Source organism: Bombina bombina, chromosome 1, assembly GCF_027579735.1.
Source record: "Bombina bombina isolate aBomBom1 chromosome 1, aBomBom1.pri, whole genome shotgun sequence".
Lineage (NCBI taxonomy): Eukaryota > Metazoa > Chordata > Amphibia > Anura > Bombinatoridae > Bombina > Bombina bombina.
In genome coordinates this window covers 1,554,011,267-1,554,031,471 of record NC_069499.1, presented here as the reverse complement: position 1 = coordinate 1,554,031,471, position 20,205 = coordinate 1,554,011,267, and the positions used below count along the sequence as shown (strand labels likewise).

Genomic DNA, 20,205 nt, shown 5'->3' with positions numbered 1-20,205 from the left:
GCTACAGTGCTATGGGCTGTAAACTTCTTGACAATGTTGCGCACAGTGGACACAGGAACATTAAAGTGAATGTAAATTTTGATGCTAAAGTGCCCGTTTTTTAAAAATTCGATTAAAAACAGGGGCACTTTAATTCATCAAAATTTACATGTCACTCCTGTTGAGAAAAAAAACTTACCTTTTAATCTTGACAGCAGATCCAGCTTCCTCCACCCATTGCAAAGCCTCTTCCTGGCTCTAAAATGAGGAATCCGGCTTCCTCCAATCACGGCATTGAATCAGACACTGATTCGCACCGGGGGGGAAGCCGTTATTGGAGGATGACCCATCCATCATTTCTGACATCAGAAATGGCTTGCGACGACCAGAGGAAGCTGGAGCAGCTGTCAAGATTAAAAGGTAAGTTTTTTTTCACAACAGGAGTAAAATGTAAATTTTGATGAATTAAAGTGCCCCTGTTTTTTCTGGACAAAGGGGTGCATAATCTGACAGAAATGCAGGGGTGCAAATATTTTTGGCCATGACTGTATATAGATGGACACTCAAGTCAAAATTAAAGGGACATAATACTCATATGCTAAATCACTTGAAACTGATGTGGTATAACTGTAAAAAGCTGACAGGAAAATATCACCTGAGCATCTCTATGTAAAAAAGGAAGATATTTTACCTCACAATGTCCTCAGCTCAGCAGAGTAAGTTCTGTGTAAAAAGTTATACTCAGCTGCTCCCAGCTGCAGGTAAAAAATAAAAATAAATGAAGTAATGAACAGCAGCCAATCAGCATCAGCAGTGCTGAGGTCATGAACTCTTTTACTGTGATCTCATGAGGTTTCATTGTAAACTTCCTTAAGCTGAATAGGGAAATAACATGAGAGCGCAAGTAAGCTCCCTCCCTTAGCTGTCCCGGGACAGACATACCGATTTGTCCTTTACAATGGGAGGTGGCTACTGAGAAACTTTTGAGGTAAAATATCTTTCTTTTTTACATAGAGATGTTCAGGTGATACTTTCTAGTCAGCTTTTTACAGCTATACTGCATCACTTTCAAGTGTTTCAACATTTGGTTATCATGGCCCTTTAAACTTTCATGATTTAGAAAGCGCAGACAATTTTAAGAATTTTTTAAATTTACATCCATTATCAAGTTTTGCACAGTCTTTTTATATGCACATTTTTGAGGCACCAGCTCCTACTGAGCATGTGCACAAGCTCACAGGGTATACGTATACTAGTCTGTGATTGGTTGATGTCTGTCACATGGTACAAGGGGATGGCAAATAGGAGAAAAATGTTGTTCAATATAAAAAAAAATCAGAATTGGCCATTATTTATTTTTTTATTTTATAAATAGCGGACACCCAATTCAAAACTGCTACACAAAAGTTACATTTGTAGACTTTAAACACCACAGGAAATTTACCTATTGGTATTTTGACGATTTATGTTTAACCCTTTTATCGCCAAGGGCAGAAAAGACGAGTTAAGGGTAAAAAACACACAATTTTTTTTAATTAAAATTACAAAAATATAAACTTTTAAAATAAAATGTATTGAAAATATATACATACACTTTATTAAAATAAATTTAATACTTTTTAAATAAAAAATTTGCTCACTGGAAGAGAAGGGGAGGAGTCAAGTCAAACCATTGTTAACAAACAGTCGGCTAGATTACGAGTTTTGCGGTATGAGTGAAAAAGCAGCCTTAAGGCTCTTTTTCACTACCGCTGGTATTACGAGTTTTGCAGGTTTAGCTGTACCGTACACTTTTTTGGTCGTAACGCAACGTAATTACCGCAGCTTTCAAAAAGTCCTTTTTCAATGGGACTTCCATAGTGCCAGTATTACGAGTTTGCCTGGGAGGCCAAAAAGTGAACGGTACAACCTATACTGACAAGATTCGTACCGCCATCTAAAGTCAGTAGTTATGGGTTTTACGCTACAAAGCTGTAGCATAAAACTCATCACTAAAGTGCTAAAAAGTACAATAACACCCATAAACTACCTATTAACCCCTAAACCAAGGCCCACCTGCATCGCAAACACTAAAATTAAATTATTAACCCCTAATCTGCCGCTCCGGACATCGCTGCCACTATAATAAACATATTAACCCCTAAACCGCCGCACTCCCGCATCACAAACACTAGTTAAATATTATTAACCCCTAATCTGCTGCCCCTAACATCGCCGCCACCTACCTACATTTATTAACCCATAATCTGCCACCCCCAGCGTCGCCGCCACTATACTAAATTTATTAACCCCTAAACCTACAGTAAGTCTAACCCTAACACCCCCTAACTTAAATATAATTAAAATAAATCTAAATTACTATCATTACATAAATAATTCCTATTTAAAACTAAATACTTACCTATAAAATAAACCCTAAGCTAGCTACAATATAACTAATAGTTACATTGTAGCTAGCTTAGGGTTTATTTTTATTTTACAGGCAAGTTTGTATTTATTTTAACTAGATAGAATAGTTAGTAAATAGTTATTAAATATTTACTAACTACCTAGCTAAAATAAATACAAATTTACCTGTAAAATAAAACCTAACCTGAGTTACACTAACACCTAACCTTACACTACAATTAAATACATTACATAAAATAAATACAATTAACTAAATTACAATACAAACAAACACAAAATTACACAAAATAAAAAATACATTATCAGATATTTAAACTAATTAAACCTAATCTAATAGCCCTATCAAAATAAAAAGCCTAAACTAAACAACCAATAGCCTTTAACAGGGCCTTTTGCGGGGCATTGCCCTAAAGAAATCAGCTCTTTTACCTGTAAAAAAAATTACAAACAACCCCCCAACAGTAAAACCCACCACCCACACAACCCCCCAAATAAAATCCTAACTAAAAAAAACCTAAGCTCCCCATTGCCCTGGAAAGGGCATTTGGATGGGCATTGCCCTTAAAAGGGCATTTAGCTCTTTTTCAAGTGCCCAAACCCCTAATCTAAAAATAAAACCCACCCAATAAACCCTTACAAAAGCCAAACACTAACCCCAGAAGATCCACTTACAGTTTTTGAAGACTGGACATCCATCCTCAATGAAGCCGGCAGAAGTCCTCAATGAAGCGGCAGAAGTCTTCATCCAACCGGGCAGAAGTCTTCATCCAACCGGGCAGAATTCTTCATCCAGACGACATCTTCTATCTTCATCCATCCGGCGCGGAGCGGCTCCATCTTCAAGACATCCGGTGCGGAGCATCCTCTTCAATCGAAGTCTTCTTGCAGAATGAAGGTTCCTTTAAATGACGTCATCCAAGATAGCATCCCTTTAATTCCGATTGGCTGATAGAATTCTATCAGCCAATCGGAATGAAAGATGAAAAAATCCTATTGGCTGATGCAATCAGCCAATAGGATTGAGCTTCAATCCTATTGGCTGATCCAATCAGCTAATAGGATTGAGCTCGCATTCCATTGGCTGTTCCAATCATCTTGAAGATGGAGCCGCTCCATGCCGGATGGATGAAGATAGAAGATGCCGTCTGGATGAAGACTTCTGCCCGTTTGGATGAAGATTTCTGCCCGTTTAGATGAAGACTTCTGCCGCTTCGTTGAGGACTGCTGCCTGCTTCGTTGAGGATGGATGTCGGGTCTTCAAAAACTGTAAGTGGATCTTCGGGGGTTAGTGTTAGGCTTTTTTAAGGGTTTATTGGGTAAGTTGTTGTTGGGTTTGGGCACTTGAAAAAGAGCTAAATGCCCTTTTAAGGGCAATGCCCATCCAAATGCACTTTTCAGGGCAATGGGGAGCTTAGTTTTTTTTAGTTAGGCTTTTATTTGGGGGGTTGGTTGTGTGGGTGGTGGGTTTTACTGTTGGGGGGTTGTTTGTATTTTTTTACAAGTAAAAGAGCTGATTTATTTGGCAGCACTCACCACAGGCAGGATAGTCAGGATAGCAGCAATGGTAGAGCAGTCTAAGGTAAACCACTAGAATGGTCAGGCAGGCAGGGTTTGGCAACGGTAAAGCAGTCCAAGGGCAAACCACTAGAATGATCAGGCAGGCAGGGTTTGGCAATGGTAAAGCAATCCAAGGGCAAACAACTAGAATGGTCAGACAGGCAGGGTTTGGCAATAGAGAGGCAATCCAGAATAACAGGGGATAATTGGCAGAGTAGTCAGGCAAGCAGAGTTCAGCAGCAGAGTATCAGTCCAGCAATTTAGGGGTTAAACAGGTAGAGTAGTCAGACAGGCAGGTTCAGCAGCAATATATCAGTCCAGCAATTTAGGGGTTAAACAGGTACAGTAGTCAGACAGGCAGGTTCAGCAGCAGTATATCAGTCCAGCAATTTAGGGGTTAAATAGGTAGAGTAGTCAGACAGGCAGGTTCAGCAGCAGTATATCAGTCCAGCAATTTAAGGGTTAAATAGGTAGAGTAGTCAGACAGGCAGGTTCAGCAGCAATTTAGGGGTTAAATAGGCAGAGTAGTCAGACAGGCAGGTTCAGCAGCAGTATATCAGTCCAGCAATTTAGGGGTTAAATAGGTAGAGTAGTCAGACAGGCAGGTTCAGCAGCAATTTAGGGGTTAAATAGGCAGAGTAGTCAGACAGGCAGGTTCAGCAGCAGTATATCAGTCCAGCAATTTAGGGGTTAAATAGGTAGAGTAGTCAGACAGGCAGGTTCAGCAGCAGTATACCAGTCCAGCAATTTAGGGGTTAAATAGGTAGAGTAGTCAGACAGGCAGGTTCAGCAGCATATCAGTTCAGCAATTTAGGGGTTAAATGGGTAGAGTAGTCAGACAGGCAGGTTCAGCAGCAGTATATCAGTCAAGCAATTTAGGGGTTAAACAGGTAGAGTAGTCAGACAAGCAGAGTTCAGCAGCAGTATATAAATCTAGCAATTCAGGGGTATAACAGGCAGGGTTCAAACACATTAAGGCAATACTGAAGTAACGATCTATCACACCCAGGAGCATACAAAGTAACACCTATACTTGGGCAGTGATAGACCCTTTGAATAGGCTTACATAGGCGCAGGATTCACGCTACAGACGTCCAGACCGGCATCAGTGAGAGAGGAGTCATCGTCGCACGCATGTGGACCAGACATAGTCCCTGGCAACGAGCAGGGAAGGAGACGCCGCACCCCTAGCAACGGCTAGAGCGGCGTGACATATATGCCTCACCTGTAGCTTTGAAACATTTAAAAAAATTTAACAAAAAATAATGTAAATGTTTAATGAAATGATTACCAAATAGTGCAGCCACCGAATATTCAGTGAAACAAATATTCTGAAACAAAATTTTCTTTGCTGAACATCTCTAATGTGCATTGCTGTTTCATCAACAAAAAGAGTGACACAATAAGGTAATAGAAGTAATTTGGAAAGTTGTTTAAAACTATATTCTCTATCTGAATCATTAAAGAAAAATGTTGAGTTTCATGTTGCTTTATATTACTTTGGCTGTTGAATTTGTTGTGTCCATTTTGCTGTTAATATTTAGTCAATAGCTTGTAGTCGGGTAGATTTTAGTTCATGCATCATAGGAGTGAATTTTCCTCAATCCTAATTTTTTTCCAATATGAAAATGGTGTTATCTTTTGCATTTTACTTGCTCCTATGTAAAAAAAAAAAAAGGTGTATCTGGAGCCAATAAACATGACTGGGAATTGACCCCAATTTTGCAAACACTGCTGCTCTATAGTGCTCGAGAAACGTGCACGCTCTTGAGCCTACCTCAGTATGCTCTTTTGGAAATGGATGCTGTTTCAAAAAAGGATAAGACAAAGATGCAAATTTGATAGCAAACGGTAAATTGGAAAGTTTATAAAATTGCACTCTGTATCTAAATCATGAAAGTTTAAATATTTGTTTTTAAGTATGTTATTGTAATTTTGTGTTTTAGTTTTGTGCTCTTTCTGTAAGTATAATCTTTACACATTCCTGTTATGCGCAGGACAATAGGTGAGGCAGGAGAGACCACATATTTTTATGAATAACTCAGCAATAGAGAGTTGACAAGTATGCTCTTAAATTGCTTTATTGGGACAGTCCTAGGGGTGGGGTCACATTTACTGTCTCTCTCTCTCTCTCTCTCTCTCTCACTCCCGAAACCATATCCGACTGGTTTTACAAGTTCTCTCCTCTCTCCAGAGGTCCCATCGCCCAGGCTGGGTCTCCAGGGAGGAGCCTGAAGCCAATTGCACTATCATATCATACAAAACTCTTCGCTCTTCAGGCTGTCAAAACTTCAGGTGCAACGTACGCTAGAAAAAGACGATCAGAGGGGACACCGCGAGGGGCAGTCACCATGTTCAAGGGGCAGACCAAATCACTGACCAAATCGCCGACCAAATCGCCAACAAAATCTCCTGTTAAATACAGCAAGTGAGTGGAGAGGGAAAGGGGAGTTGGGGTACCAGGTTGGGATACTGGGGTACTAGTCCACTAGTCCCAAACCAGCAACAAATTGTAGTTGATGAACAAGTAATTGGGCTTTTGCTTATTTTTAACATTAAGTGGGCAAATATTTTTACATCTCCTAAATAGTAAATTATAGTGATATTTTCCAGACTTTTGTGTTCCCAATGGCCTCAGTTTTATCCCTGGCTGTCAGGGAGCTATACAATGCATTGCAAAACTCTCTGGCAGCCAAGAGGTTAACATTTCTCTGCTGTAAAATCTCAGACTCTATTAATTACCTTTTAGCTTTAGATTTGTTTTATAGCTTCACTTGCAATGTTTTACCTTATTGATTGAACCTTCTCAGCTAAAATGTGCCTCTCAAACAACTTTTATTTGGCAGAAGTCTTGAAAAATGTGTCGTTCACTTAAATATTTATCTGTTTTTATTTTCTTTTTCTTTTTAAATAATACCCCCCCCCCCTCCTCGACCATTTTTCTTGTTTAAAATATGCTTCTATCATGTCTACCTCTTTGCTTTACTATTAATTAAGTTTCTTTGATTTTGTTTTAAGAGCTGACATATTTACATGTATATTCCAGAAGTTACAAATAATTGCCAAAAAATGTTATAAAATATCCCACCAAAACCGAAAGCACTGTTTCCAACAAATCACAGACTCTATTAATCCCAATATTTTAGATTTAGGATCTTTTTTTTAATACCATCTCAGTTGGACTGTTATAAAATGTATCCACTTGCCCTTTAGCTTCTGTAGAAGATTTTTCATTTGTCCTTCTCTGAACTATGTTTTCATTTGATCACTAATCTTTTTCTAACTATTACCAATTACATTCGTTTGCCTAAAATATGTTTCTCGCATATATCAGCATATTTCTATAATAGCAACATTTTATTTGTTTTTTTTATTTGGCACTGAGATTTAGAGACGTTTCCAATCCTTTTAAAAAAAAAAAAAGCTATTCTAAAACTTGCTAACAAAACTTAAATTATGGTTCAGACTATAGTTTTGAAGGGTACCTGCCGATTTATAGATAGGACATTTAAATATAAAACTGTTTAATTTCTAAGATTTAAAGAAATAATAAAAAATGATTAACTCTCATCCTCCTTAAGTGACTGCATTACATCGTTAGATTTGTTGGAAATGGAAAGAGTTAAGTTTTTATGCTATGAATTAGGGCAGTTTTGGGGTGTTGACTTTAAAGATGACACAGATTTTAGGCGGTGACCTTTCATACAGTCAGAACCTGATGAGCTAGGTAGGCAATACAAAATAACAGAGGCCCACCCAGACACTGCTTTTTATCCCACCCATTAGTAATTCCTTGTTTGATCTTCTGCTGGTTTAATATTTATCACCAGACGCTGGTTTAAAGGCTTTAGCTGTGATAATTGATGTCCAACCTGAGGCCCAGGGGCCACATAGTGTCTCTTTCTAACTTTTTAAACGTACGGGAATATTGGATACTAAACTGCTAAATACACACAGTATTTCATTTTCATTTTATATATATATAACACGGAAGGGGACTGTACTCTCAGACCGGACCGGGTACACATCCCATGACCCTGCAACATGCTCAGCCCTGGGTGCTCACTGGCACTCACAGGAAGCTGTGCTGTCCCCAGAGTAACAGGCAGTTCACCCCAGACAGGTCTGGGTGCAAGAACCATAGGGAAAATTACAAAACAAATTAATACAACACACAAAGAAAGTCCAGCACTCACTAACAAGCTCTCAGCTAAGATTAAAAGCAAAAATGGAAGGGTTAGTTACCACATTTGGCCAAATGGGACAAGTCCAGGTACCACATCAAGGTCCTCTCCAAAATCCTGGGACCCTAAAACAGCCACACAATGCAAGCTCTCAATCCAACAAATTGCACTCTCAGACCAGACCGGGTACACATCCCATGACCCTGCAACATGCTCAGCCCTGGGTGCTCACTGGCACTCACAGGAAACCCTTCCATTTTTTCTTTTAATCTTAGCTGAGAGCTTGTAAGTGAGTGCTGGACTTTCTCTGTGTGTTTATATATATATATATATATATATATATACATACAACTCCTCAAAGTGAATCCACCCTCCTGGGCCAACTGCCTGGGTGCAAAAATGTTATATATACAAAACGAAAAGGATGCATTTACAGGTCTTGTTTAACCAAAGTGTCAAAAGTTTATTGACGTTTCGGGGATTTACATAATCCCCTTCATCAGAATGTCAGAATATTCTGATGACAGGGATTATGTAAATCCACGAAAACATCAATAAACTTTTGACACTTTGGTTAAACAAGACCTGTGAGTGCATCCTTTTCGTCGTTTTGTATATATATTTGTTGTACTGTATATATATATTAGGGATGTGCATTCATTATTTGTAAATGAAAATGAATCTATTTGTCTATCTAGTCATACTTTATCACAATCTTATATATCAAGAGTTAAATGTATTTTGTTTTTCCCACTTGCATATCTCTTTGCAAAAGAATTTAGAATTTTATGCCAAATTAGATTTTTTTTCATGGAAGAATAAGGGATCCCATGGTACTCATTGTCCAAAGTCAGAATTTTTATTGTGCAATTTTCTACCCTAGATAAAATCACAGGTGCTAGATATTTTTCTCTGAGATTTGATAGGGAGGATCCTCTCTGGAATTTGGAATCAAGGGCATCCAATTAAAATAGTAGCAAATTAATTTGATTTTGATATATGTTTTATAGCAGGAAAATAGGACCATCTTGAGTTACAGAATATTTGTTGTTATGTATTTATATTTAAGGAATAGTTTAGTCAAAATTAAACTTTCATTCTTTAGATAGAGCAGCAATTTTAATCAACTTTCTAATTTACTCCTATTATCAATTTTTCTTCGTTCTCTTGGTATCTTTATTTGAAAAAGCAGGAATGTGCATAGGAGCAGGCCCATTTTTGGTTCAGAACCTGGGTAGCAGATTCGTGTCTAAATGTAGTCACCAATCAGAAAGCGCTACCCAGGTCTGAACCAAAAATGGGCTGGCTTCTAAACTTACATTGAAATAAAGATACCAAGAGAACAAAGAAAAATTGATAATAGGAGTACATTAGAAAGTTGCTTAAAATGTCATGCTCTATCTGAATCAGAAAAGTATAATTTTGACTACATTATCCCTTTAACATTTGCATATGAGATTTCTCCATAAAAGGGGGATATACATAATACTGACTGAATACTGCAGTGCTATTAGACTGACAAGATGCCAATGTACAGATGACCAAAGCAGAACCAGATATGACCATATTACACCCAGCCCAGATGGGGTTAACCTGAAATCACCCCAGAACCTGCCACAGCTCATGAACTACTAAGCATATATTTCTCTTTGACTAATACATTACTTCACACATGACTTTTATTTATTTGACTTTAAAATGTGATTTATAATTATTTTATTCCTACAATATCATGTCTCTCTATAAGGGCCCAGGGACTGACATGACAATATCTTTCTTATCTTGGATAATATACTTGGTATACAAACGTTATTCAAATTGCAGTAATGGTTCCTAGTACATTTGTAAATGTGCCAAACAGTGTAGAAGATACATTTCCACTACGCCAAGGGCGCATTCTTTTTACTCATTCTTACTTCCAAACAGTTTCACACTGATACTTGTGCAGTTATTGTTTTGCTTGATATTTTCTTAAAAATCATTGCAAAGACTTTCTATATATTTTGCTCTTCTTAATCCAAGTGGATAACAATTTATTGTTGTATTGTGTTTAGGTAATAGGTTTCCTAGTGGTATTATTACTTGTGTTGCATTAATATGACACAGAGTCAGTTTGCTGATTTATCTCCACCAATCATTTTGCTATAGTTTATTTCATTATCTGTTCACATCACTAGTGTTAAAGGGAAACTGAACCCACATTTTGTGATTCAGATAGAGCATGCAATTTTTTTAAACAAATTTCTAATTTACTCCTATTATCAAATTTTCTTCATTCTCTTGGTATCTTTATTTGAAAAGCAAGAATGTAAATTTAGATGCCGGCCCATTTTTGGTGAACAACCTGGGTTGTTCTTGCTGATTGGTGGATTAATTTAACCGACCAATAAACAAGTGCTTTCCAGGGTCTGAACCAAAAAATAACTTTGATGCCTTCTTTTTCAAATAAAGATAGCAAGAGAACGAAGAACAAATTGATAATAGGAGTAAATTAGAAAGTTGCTTAAAATTGCATGCTCTTTCTGAATCACAAAAGAAAAAATTTGAGTTCAGTCTCCCTTTAATAAATTACATTTTCACTTGTAACTCATGGCTGGCATTCTCTTGTCCTATTTACGCGTTGGGAGCACACACAAAAGATTTCTGTAACATTTTCATTCAGAGTGTTGTTTTATAATTATCATGACTGCTATAATATATGTGCTTATACTATATTGTGCTAAATTACAAGTGGAGCGCTAATTTATTTTGCGCCCATAAATGGGCAAATTCGCCCTTTTACGGCCGTGCGATAAATAACCAGCTATAACAAGTGGCTGATTATTGCTACCATGAGCTCGCAGTAGCAATTAGCGTTTCGAAAATTAACCAGAGGTCAGAATTTTAAAAATATCCCACAATTGCTCTCAAAATAAAACTAAAACGTGCCTTTATATTGCTGTCTATGGGGAACTGTGTGTTCCCTTTAAATGTAGATGCTTATATATATATATATTTATGTGTTAATAGGTGTATATACATACACAAACACATAAATATACATGTACATATTTAAATCTGCTGCCCATTGCTGCATGACTTACCCCCTTCGCTGCACTAGGTTCTCATGCTATGTCTCACGGCATGAGAACGAGGCTCCCATTGGAGCCTATGGAAGCGCGCTCTTATGAGCGCTAAGCTGCCGTGCAATGCAAACGCGAGGTTGCATTCATATTGCACTTAACTTGTAATGCCAGCGCACATTTGCATGTGCTAGTATTACAAAGTTGAGTGCAAACCTCACCCTAGCGAAAGCGATATTTTGCGCTCCACTTGTGATCTGGCCCATTGTTGGGGATCAAATACCATTTTCACAAAACACTGAAAGGCATTTGACCTATTACAAACCCTAATGCCGACCCCAAACCCTAAAAATGACCCTCTTTCTTAATTCTAACTCTACCTCTAACCTTAAAGGGACATTAACCTCAAAATGGAATTCCCCATAAAGGCTTAGATTGGAGCACAAAAACATTAGTGCTAATGTGCATTAACATCACTAGAGCACAAGCAATAGCACTTCTAAGTCCAAAGTTATTTTTAATGCTCAAGCACACTAACATCTGCATGACAGATAGCGTGAGTGCACTAAATCCCTCACATAATAGATTTCTATTGGGGGAGCACAGTAACATTCCTGGTGGATATCACTCAATCGCTAATCAAACGGTGCGCAAATAGTGGCGCATTTAATATATTTATATAATATTTCCACTCCCCCAGAGAGGCTAGTGTACATTCAGAACCTTGACAATCGTACATGTTACACACTGTGATTGGTTAGTGTGTACAGGATCTCATTTATATCAGTTCCTAATTGGCCACAGTTATAGAGGTGAGAAAAAAAAGATTTTTCTTAAAAATTAAATTTTTAAATGCTTGTATTATGTATGCAGATCTTTTGCAATACAATACTCATTTCTGATGCTAATATATATATATATATATATATATATATATATATATATATATATATATATATATATATATATATATATATATATATATAGTCCTTTAGAGATATGCACTCCTCATCCACGGTGCTAACAGGCTTAAATCCAACTCTCATATAAAGAAAGCACTCAATGGACTTTTAAAGATGCAATCCATATCTTTTATTACAAAATTATCATGATAACTTTGTAATAAAAGTTATGGATTGCATCTTAAAAAGTCTATCGAGTGCTTTCTTTGTATGAGAGTTATTGAGATATATATATATATATATATATATATATATATATATACACAGTATATAACCCTAATATAATATATACAGTATATATATTACTTGCTCTTTTACCTCCAATCCTGATCCTCAACCTAACATAAACCCTAAGGCTGTCCCGAATCCCTAATACTAACCACAATCTTTAATCCCTGACACTAACCCCAAATCCCTGAATATAAACCCACGTCCTAATCCCTGACCCCAATCCCAGTTCCTTCTTCCTGACTCTAACTCTAAACCTAGTTCCTAATACTTGACGTTAACATTAAAACTTAGTCCATACTTTCTGACACTAACCATAATCCCTAAACCCTGACACTAACCCTAAATCCAACCCTAATCCCTAACCATAAACCCAGTCCCTACTCTGACCTTAACCACTTCCTAATCCCTAACCCTAAGCCAAATTCCTATTCTCTGATCTAAACCCAATCCCTAATTCCAGACCCTAACATGAAACCTAATCCCCTGTCCTTTACTTTATCATTGAACCCAATTCATAATCCAAGACACTAATCCCAATCCTTACTTTCTGACTCTATCCCTAAATGCAGTCAATATTTGCTGACCCTATCCCTAAATCCAGTCCCTACTTGCTGACGATATTCCTAAATCCAATCCCTACTTGCTGACCCTATCCCTAAATCCAGTCCCTACTTGCTAAACCTATCCCTAAATCCTGTCCCTACTTGTTGACCTTAATCCTAAATCCAGTCCCTACTTGTTGATCTTAATCCTAAATCCAGCTGCCATGTTGTAATTTAGGAATTTAGAATTTAGGTTAAATTCTCTGCTTTGGCCAATTAGGGATAGTTATAAATAGGTCACTAGAGTGTGCAGCCAATGGCACTTCCATTTCTAACAGGAACTGAAAAGCTCACAACTTCAGAATGGAATTACAGGAAAAGGTGACAAAATAAATAATGAAAGTATATTGCGGAGTTTTTATTTATTTATATGATTTATCATTTTATATTACTATCTCACAGTGTTTAATGTCCCTTTAACTCTAAACCTAACCCTAAACCCAATTTCTAATCCCTGACCCTAAACCCAGTCCCCAATCCCTAACTCATTTCCTAATCCCAGACCCTAAACCCAAATTCCTATTCCCTATCCCCAAACCCAGTTCCTAATCCCTGAACCTAACCCTAAACCCGAATTCCTAATCCCTCACCCAACCCCTACTCCCTTACTTTAACCCTAAACCCAATTCCTAATCCCTTAACCTAACTCTAAACCCAATTCCAATCCCTAACTAAAGGCAATCCCTACAATCTGACCCTATCCCTGTGTAGCATCCTCTCTATATATCCAGTGTAATAGGCAAAACAAGGAAAAAGATAATAGAGCAACAAGCAGGGTTTATAACATATAGATGGAAGGATATTTATCTCAGGTGCTCTGTACTCTCAGTGTATATGCTGGGCTAATCTCTCATTGCCAGCAGTTTACTCGCTGTAGTAAATGGGAACCAGTTGTAGGATGGGGCAAGGTGTGGCTGCTGCCCTGAACTGAGTGGCAAGTAACTTGTCCCGGCAGTGACTGAGCGTGTGTGATGTAGTATGACAGCCATCGGGCCCAGCTCACACCCAGCTGCATTGTTGGAATTACAGTCTTGGCCAGAATAAATAAATGAGGGTTGTGCTTTTGGCTCTGAGTTATAAAAGTCCCACAGCTTCACCCTCATGATGCAGAGTTTACCTTTACACATTCCATAGTATTGTGCACCTTGCCTAGCTCCTCAAATCTCTCTTTACCCTACTCAGTTCCACAGTCTGCTCTGTGCAGTGTACTTTGTATATCTCACTCTGCACTCTACAACTCTCAGTCTGCACTCTACAACTCTGTATATCTCACTCTCAGTCTGCATTCTGTATATCTCACTCTGCACTCTACAACTCTCAGTCTGCATTCTGTATATCTCACTCTGCACTATACAACTCTCAGTCTGCACTCTGTATATCTCAGTCTGCACTCTACAACTCTGTATATCTCACTCTGCACTCTACAACTTTAACTCTGCACTCTGTATATCTCACTCTGCACTCTACAACTCAGTCTGCATTCTGTATATCTCACTCTGCACTATACAACTCTCACTCTGTACTCTGTATATCTCACTCTGCACTATACAACTCTCAGTCTGCACTCTGTATATCTCACTCTGCACTCTACAACTCTCAGTCTGCATTCTGTATATCTCACTCTGCACTCTACAACTCTCGCTCTGCATTCTGTATATCTCACTCTGCACTCTGTATATCTCACTCTGCACTCTACAACTCTCACTCTGCACTCTGTATATCTCACTCTGCACTATACAACTCTCAGTCTGCACTCTACAACTCTGTATATCTCACTCTGCACTCTACAACTCTCGCTCTGCATTCTGTATATCTCACTCTGCACTCTACAACTCTCACTCTGCACTCTGTAACTCTCACTCTGCACTCTGTATATCTCACTCTGCACTATACAACTCTCAGTCTGCATTCTGTATATCTCACTCTGCACTCTACAACTCTCACTCTGCACTCTACAACTCTCAGTCTGCACTCTACAACTCTCACTCTGCATTCTGTATATCTCACGTCACTCTGCACTCTACAACTCTCACTCTGCATTCTGTATATCTCACTCTGCACTCTACAACTCTCACTCTGCACTCTGTATATCTCACTCTGCACTCTGAATATCTCACTCTGCACTCTACAACTCTCAGTCTGCACTCTGTATATCTCACTCTGCACTCTACAACTCTCCCTCTGCACTCTGTATATCACACTCTGCACTATACAACTCTCAGTCTGCACTCTACAACTCTGTATATCTCACTCTGCACTCTACAACTCTCACTCTGCACTCTGTATATTTCAGTCTGCATTCTATGCTTTTCAGGCTGCAGTCTATACATCTCACTTTGCACTCTATCTATATTTCCCCTCCCCTACACTATACACATCTCACTCTGCATTTGTACAATGCAAAACAATGTTAAAATAATTCTCTCAAAACTTCTGCCATATAGTGCCCCTGGCATGTGTATGCTCCTGAGCCTAACTACCTGCTTTTCAGCAAAGGATAACAAGAAAATGAAGTTAATTTGATAATAGAAGTCAAATAAAAAATAACGTGACACTAGTGTAGGGGTGTGTTCTATCATTTCACATTGGATGCCACGTTTGATTAATTTTACTATTAATCTAAACACAAATGTAAATAACACACATATTCACATCACGTATCCTAAATTTACAGTGCTGCTTAATTTTCTACAATCCCATAATGCAAGCACTGACACACTTAGCATAGCTTATTAAAACACTGTAATTCCACTTTTGGGAAACAGTTAAAATAACTTAAAGGGACAGTCTACACCAGAATTTTTATTGTTTAAAAAGATAGATAATCCCTTTATTACCCATTCCCGACTTTTGCATAACCACCCCAGTTATATCAATATATGTTTTACCTCTGTGATTACCTTGTATCTAAGCCTCTGCAGACTACCCCCTTATCTCAGTGCTTTTGGCAGACATGCAGTTTATCCAATCAGCGCAGACTCCTAAATAACTACACGGGAGTGAGCACAATGTTATCTATGTGACACACATGAACCAGTACTGTCTAACTGTGAAAAACTTTCAAAATGCTCTGAGCTAAGAGGCAGTTTTCAAAGATTTAGAAATCAGTTTGAGGCTACCTAGGTTTAGCTTTTGAAAAATACCACCAAGGGAACAAAGCAAATTTAATGATAAAAGTCAACTGGAAAGTTGTTTAAAATGTCATGCCCTATCTGAATCATGAAAGTTTAATTTTGACTAGACTGTCCCTTAAAAAGGCACATATAACACATTTTTTCTTTCATGATTCAGACAGATCATAGAATTTTAATTAAACAGTAGCTAGCTCCCAGTAATGCTTTGCTGCTCCGAAGCCTACCTAGTATTTTTTTCAATAAAGGATAGCATGAAAAGGAAACAAATTAGATATTAGAAGTAAATTGGAAAGTTTTTTTTAAAGTGTGTGTTCTATCTGAATCATAAAAGAAACATTTTTGGTTTTATTTACCTTTAATAAACTGCTGCCTCCTCTGATTTTAACAGAACCCAAATGAACGCTTTTGTGCATGACTAAGTACAGGTTTCTGATTGGCTGTAAGCATACATACATATGGAGGGAAGGAAAACACTGGAAGTAGCAGTGCTTTGGCATTTTCCAGAAGATGAAAATGCTAAGTAAGCTCATTTTAAGTTAACACTAAACCCACATTTTTTCTTTTGGGATTCAGATAGAGCATGCAATTTTAAGCAACTTTCTAATTTACTCCTATTATCAAATTGTCTTCATTCTCTTGGTATCTTTATTTGAAATGCAAGAATGTAAGTTTAGATGCCGGACCATTTTTGGTGAACAACCTGGGTTGTTCTTGCTGATTGGTGGATAAATGTATCCATCAATGAACAAGTGCTTTCCATGGTTCTGAACCAAAAAAATAGCTTAGATGCCTTCTTTTTCAAATAAAAAAAGCAAGAGAATGAAGAAAATTTGATAGTAGGAGTAAATTAGAAAGTTGCTTAAAATTGCATGCTCTATCTGAATCACGACAGAATTTTTTTTGCTTCAGTGTCCCTTTAACAGTGCTTTTATCATGAGAGTAGTTGTGTGGGATTTTATGTTTCTTTAAGTATTGGCAAGGGTTCCTTTAAAGAGGAATATCAGTAATATAAAATTCCTATTTACTATATTTTGTATGGAGAAGTTGAGGGCCACATACATTTTATTGGAGGGCCCCAATGTGTCTTCAGGCCTTAGGTTGCATAATTCTTCTCTAGACCTAGTGAAGGCCCCAATAAATGTATCCACTCTTACCCCATCCTGCACTAATCCATGTTTCACACTAACTATATTACTAACATTAGACAATCAAGTAAAAATCATGCAAAGCCTTAGGTAGTAGCCTTGTTAGCCCTACAAAATATCAGCATTTTAAAGTTTTTAAAATACACACACACAAACGAACATGTTATAAATTAATTTAAACTTCTGTAGAATTCGGATAAAGCAGGGACAGATATGCCTAAGACTAGATTGTTTCATGTGACAGATCTACTGAATAAAGCAATAAATCATTGACAACATTAGGAACTTGTTGCGCATCACTCAAATATAAAAAAAAAAACAGTAGTGGATTTCATAGTAGTTGTAAAAGCACCCCAAGGCAGCTATTGACAAATCCTTTACTGCCAAGTCCATCTCTACGTTCCTGTTGGCTAGGGTGGGGCGCAGACGACCAATCGGTTGAATGAAGCATGACTGTGACCTACTTCTGAATGTCATACACCAGCCAATAGCAGGAGTGTAGATGCTCTACTGAAACACTTAAAGGGACACTTAAAGGGACACTGAACCCAATTTTTTTTCTTTTGTGATTCAGATAGAGCATGCAATTTTAAGAAACTTTCTAATTTATTCGTATTATCAATTTTTCTTCGTTCTCTTGCTATCTTTATTTGAAAAAGAAGGCATCTAAGCTATTTTTTTATTCAGATTCTGGACAGCATTTTTTTATTGGTGGATGAATTTATCCACCAATCAGCAAGGACAACCCAGGTTGTTCACCAAAAATGGGCCGGCATCTCATCTTACATTGCATTTCAAATAAAGATACCAAGAGAATGAAGAAAATTTGATAATAGGAGTAAATTAGAAAGTTGCTAAAAATGTCATGCTCTATCTGAATCACAAAAGAAAAAATTTGGGTTCAGTGTCCCTTTAACAATATACAATCATTTATTTTACACTGGGGAAAGAATTGATTAATCAATACTATCATGGACACTTATTTCAAAAACATTCAGACAGATATATAACCACATACTTGGCAAATTTGTGGGGAGAAATAAAAATGTGATCTGGGCAATCTATTTTATTTCCCTGAGAGCGTTTTGTGTTCTCTATTTATTTTATCAGGCTCAGATATGTGATAGTTATAGGGTTATGTCATCCTGTGTTTGAAACAGAAGTTTCTTTTGTATTCCGTCAGGCATATATGGATTTGGTTTCATTTTTGAGCACAAGACACCTTTAGTTCCCTTAATTTTTTATAATTTTAAAACTAAGTTTTTTTTTTTAACTAAAATTTTATTTTTAAGTTGACTGCTTGTTATAAGTGTATGACTGTGGCGGACATCGCTGAATGCTGACAGCGTATTGCACAAGCAGTTCTGGTGAACTGCTTGTGCAATGCCGCCCCCTGCAGATTCAGGGTGTCAATCAACCCAATCGTAGAGGGTCAGGCGGATTGATGTCCGCGGCCTCAGAGGCAGCGGACCAGTTATGGAGCAGCGATCTTAAGACCACTGCTTCATAACTACTGTTTGCGGCGAGCCTGAAAGGCTTGAGCGGAAACAGGAACATCAGGGGCCATTCGGCCCTTGATAAATCGACCCCCTGGTCTCTAACTGTAATTATTTCTATGCATTTGCTTTGTTACATGTTACATAATACAATACTTGCTTCTCTCAGCCCCCTACTCCATTTAAAGGGCCACTAAAAACAGTAGAATTGACTAACTGCCAAACACACAATAAAAAGACAATGCAACAGCATTTACTTTGAATTTGAAATGATCAGTAGAATATTTTCTGGCGAATTTCAAAGTTAATCAAATTTCCCCTCCCCTCTGCATAATGTGACAGCCACCAGCCATTCACAAACATGCATATACATATAAACATGCATATGCATATACAGTACATATATACATGGAGCCTGAGAAATTATGCCTATAAAGATAATATGCACTTTTTGATAATGGTATATAAAGTATATTTGAGTGGGTTTTTTTTTTAATCATGAAACTTTATTTTTTACTTTAGTGACATATAAATAAAGCAAATTTATTAAAAATGAAGGAATGACACAAGCATTAAATAAACAAACAAACAAATGTACTGGTCTGTAAGTGATGCATTAAAAGGATATTAAAGGGATATTCTTGCCAAACCATTCTTGGACTATATAATCCCCAACATTTTCTTTCATGGTTCAGATAGAGCATGTGATTTTAAACAACTTTCTAATTTATTTCCTTCTTAGCTGATGAGAATCCATAGCTTCATAACATGTGGGATATGTTCCTCATCAGGAGGAGGTCAAGGACCCTCACAGGGCTTTAGTCACTCTCATTTCCTCTCCCTCCCCAGTTTGTTCTTGGCCTCTGAGGACAGAGGTTAAAGTTGTCAGAGGTGCTCTACTATAAAGAGTTTATTATTTTTTCATACGATTTGTGGGCTCGAACCTGATTTGGGACCCAGTACACCTAGGCAACTTCACTCCAAGAAGATTTAAGAGCTGGAAAATAGTAAGGTAATTGCCAGGGGCCAATTCAGAAAACAATAGTGTGAAAAGTTAAAGGGATATAAAACCCCAAATTTTTCTTTCATGATTCAGATAGAACATGCAATTTTAAAACAACTTTCTAATGTATTTCTATTATCAAATGTTCTTCATTCTCTTGGTATCCTTTGTTAAAAAGCAGGGATGTATGCTTAAAAGCCGGCCTATTTCTAGAGCACTGTGTGGCAGCAGTTTTGCAAGAATGTTATCTATTTACAAAAGCACTAGATGACAGCACCATTTCTTGCCATATAGTGCTCCAGATGCCTACCTAGGAATCTCTTCAACACAGAATATTATGGGAACCAAGAAAATTTGATAATAAAAGTAAATTGGAAACTTTTTTTAAAATCTTATGCTCTGTCTGAATCCCAAAAGAATGTTTCTAGGTTTCATTTCCCT

At 37.5% G+C, this 20,205-nt stretch overlaps 1 protein-coding gene across 1 annotated transcript in view; it reads left to right on the top strand.

Moving 5' to 3' along the window:
- EVPL (envoplakin) overlaps positions 1-20,205 on the top strand; it is a 113,587-nt gene that overhangs the window by 39,536 nt on the left and 53,846 nt on the right. The window contains exon 2 of the mRNA XM_053709211.1: positions 6,140-6,373. Coding sequence (XP_053565186.1) covers positions 6,297-6,373 — 77 coding nt within the window. The 5' untranslated portion in view covers positions 6,140-6,296. The remainder of the gene's footprint in view (positions 1-6,139; positions 6,374-20,205) is intronic.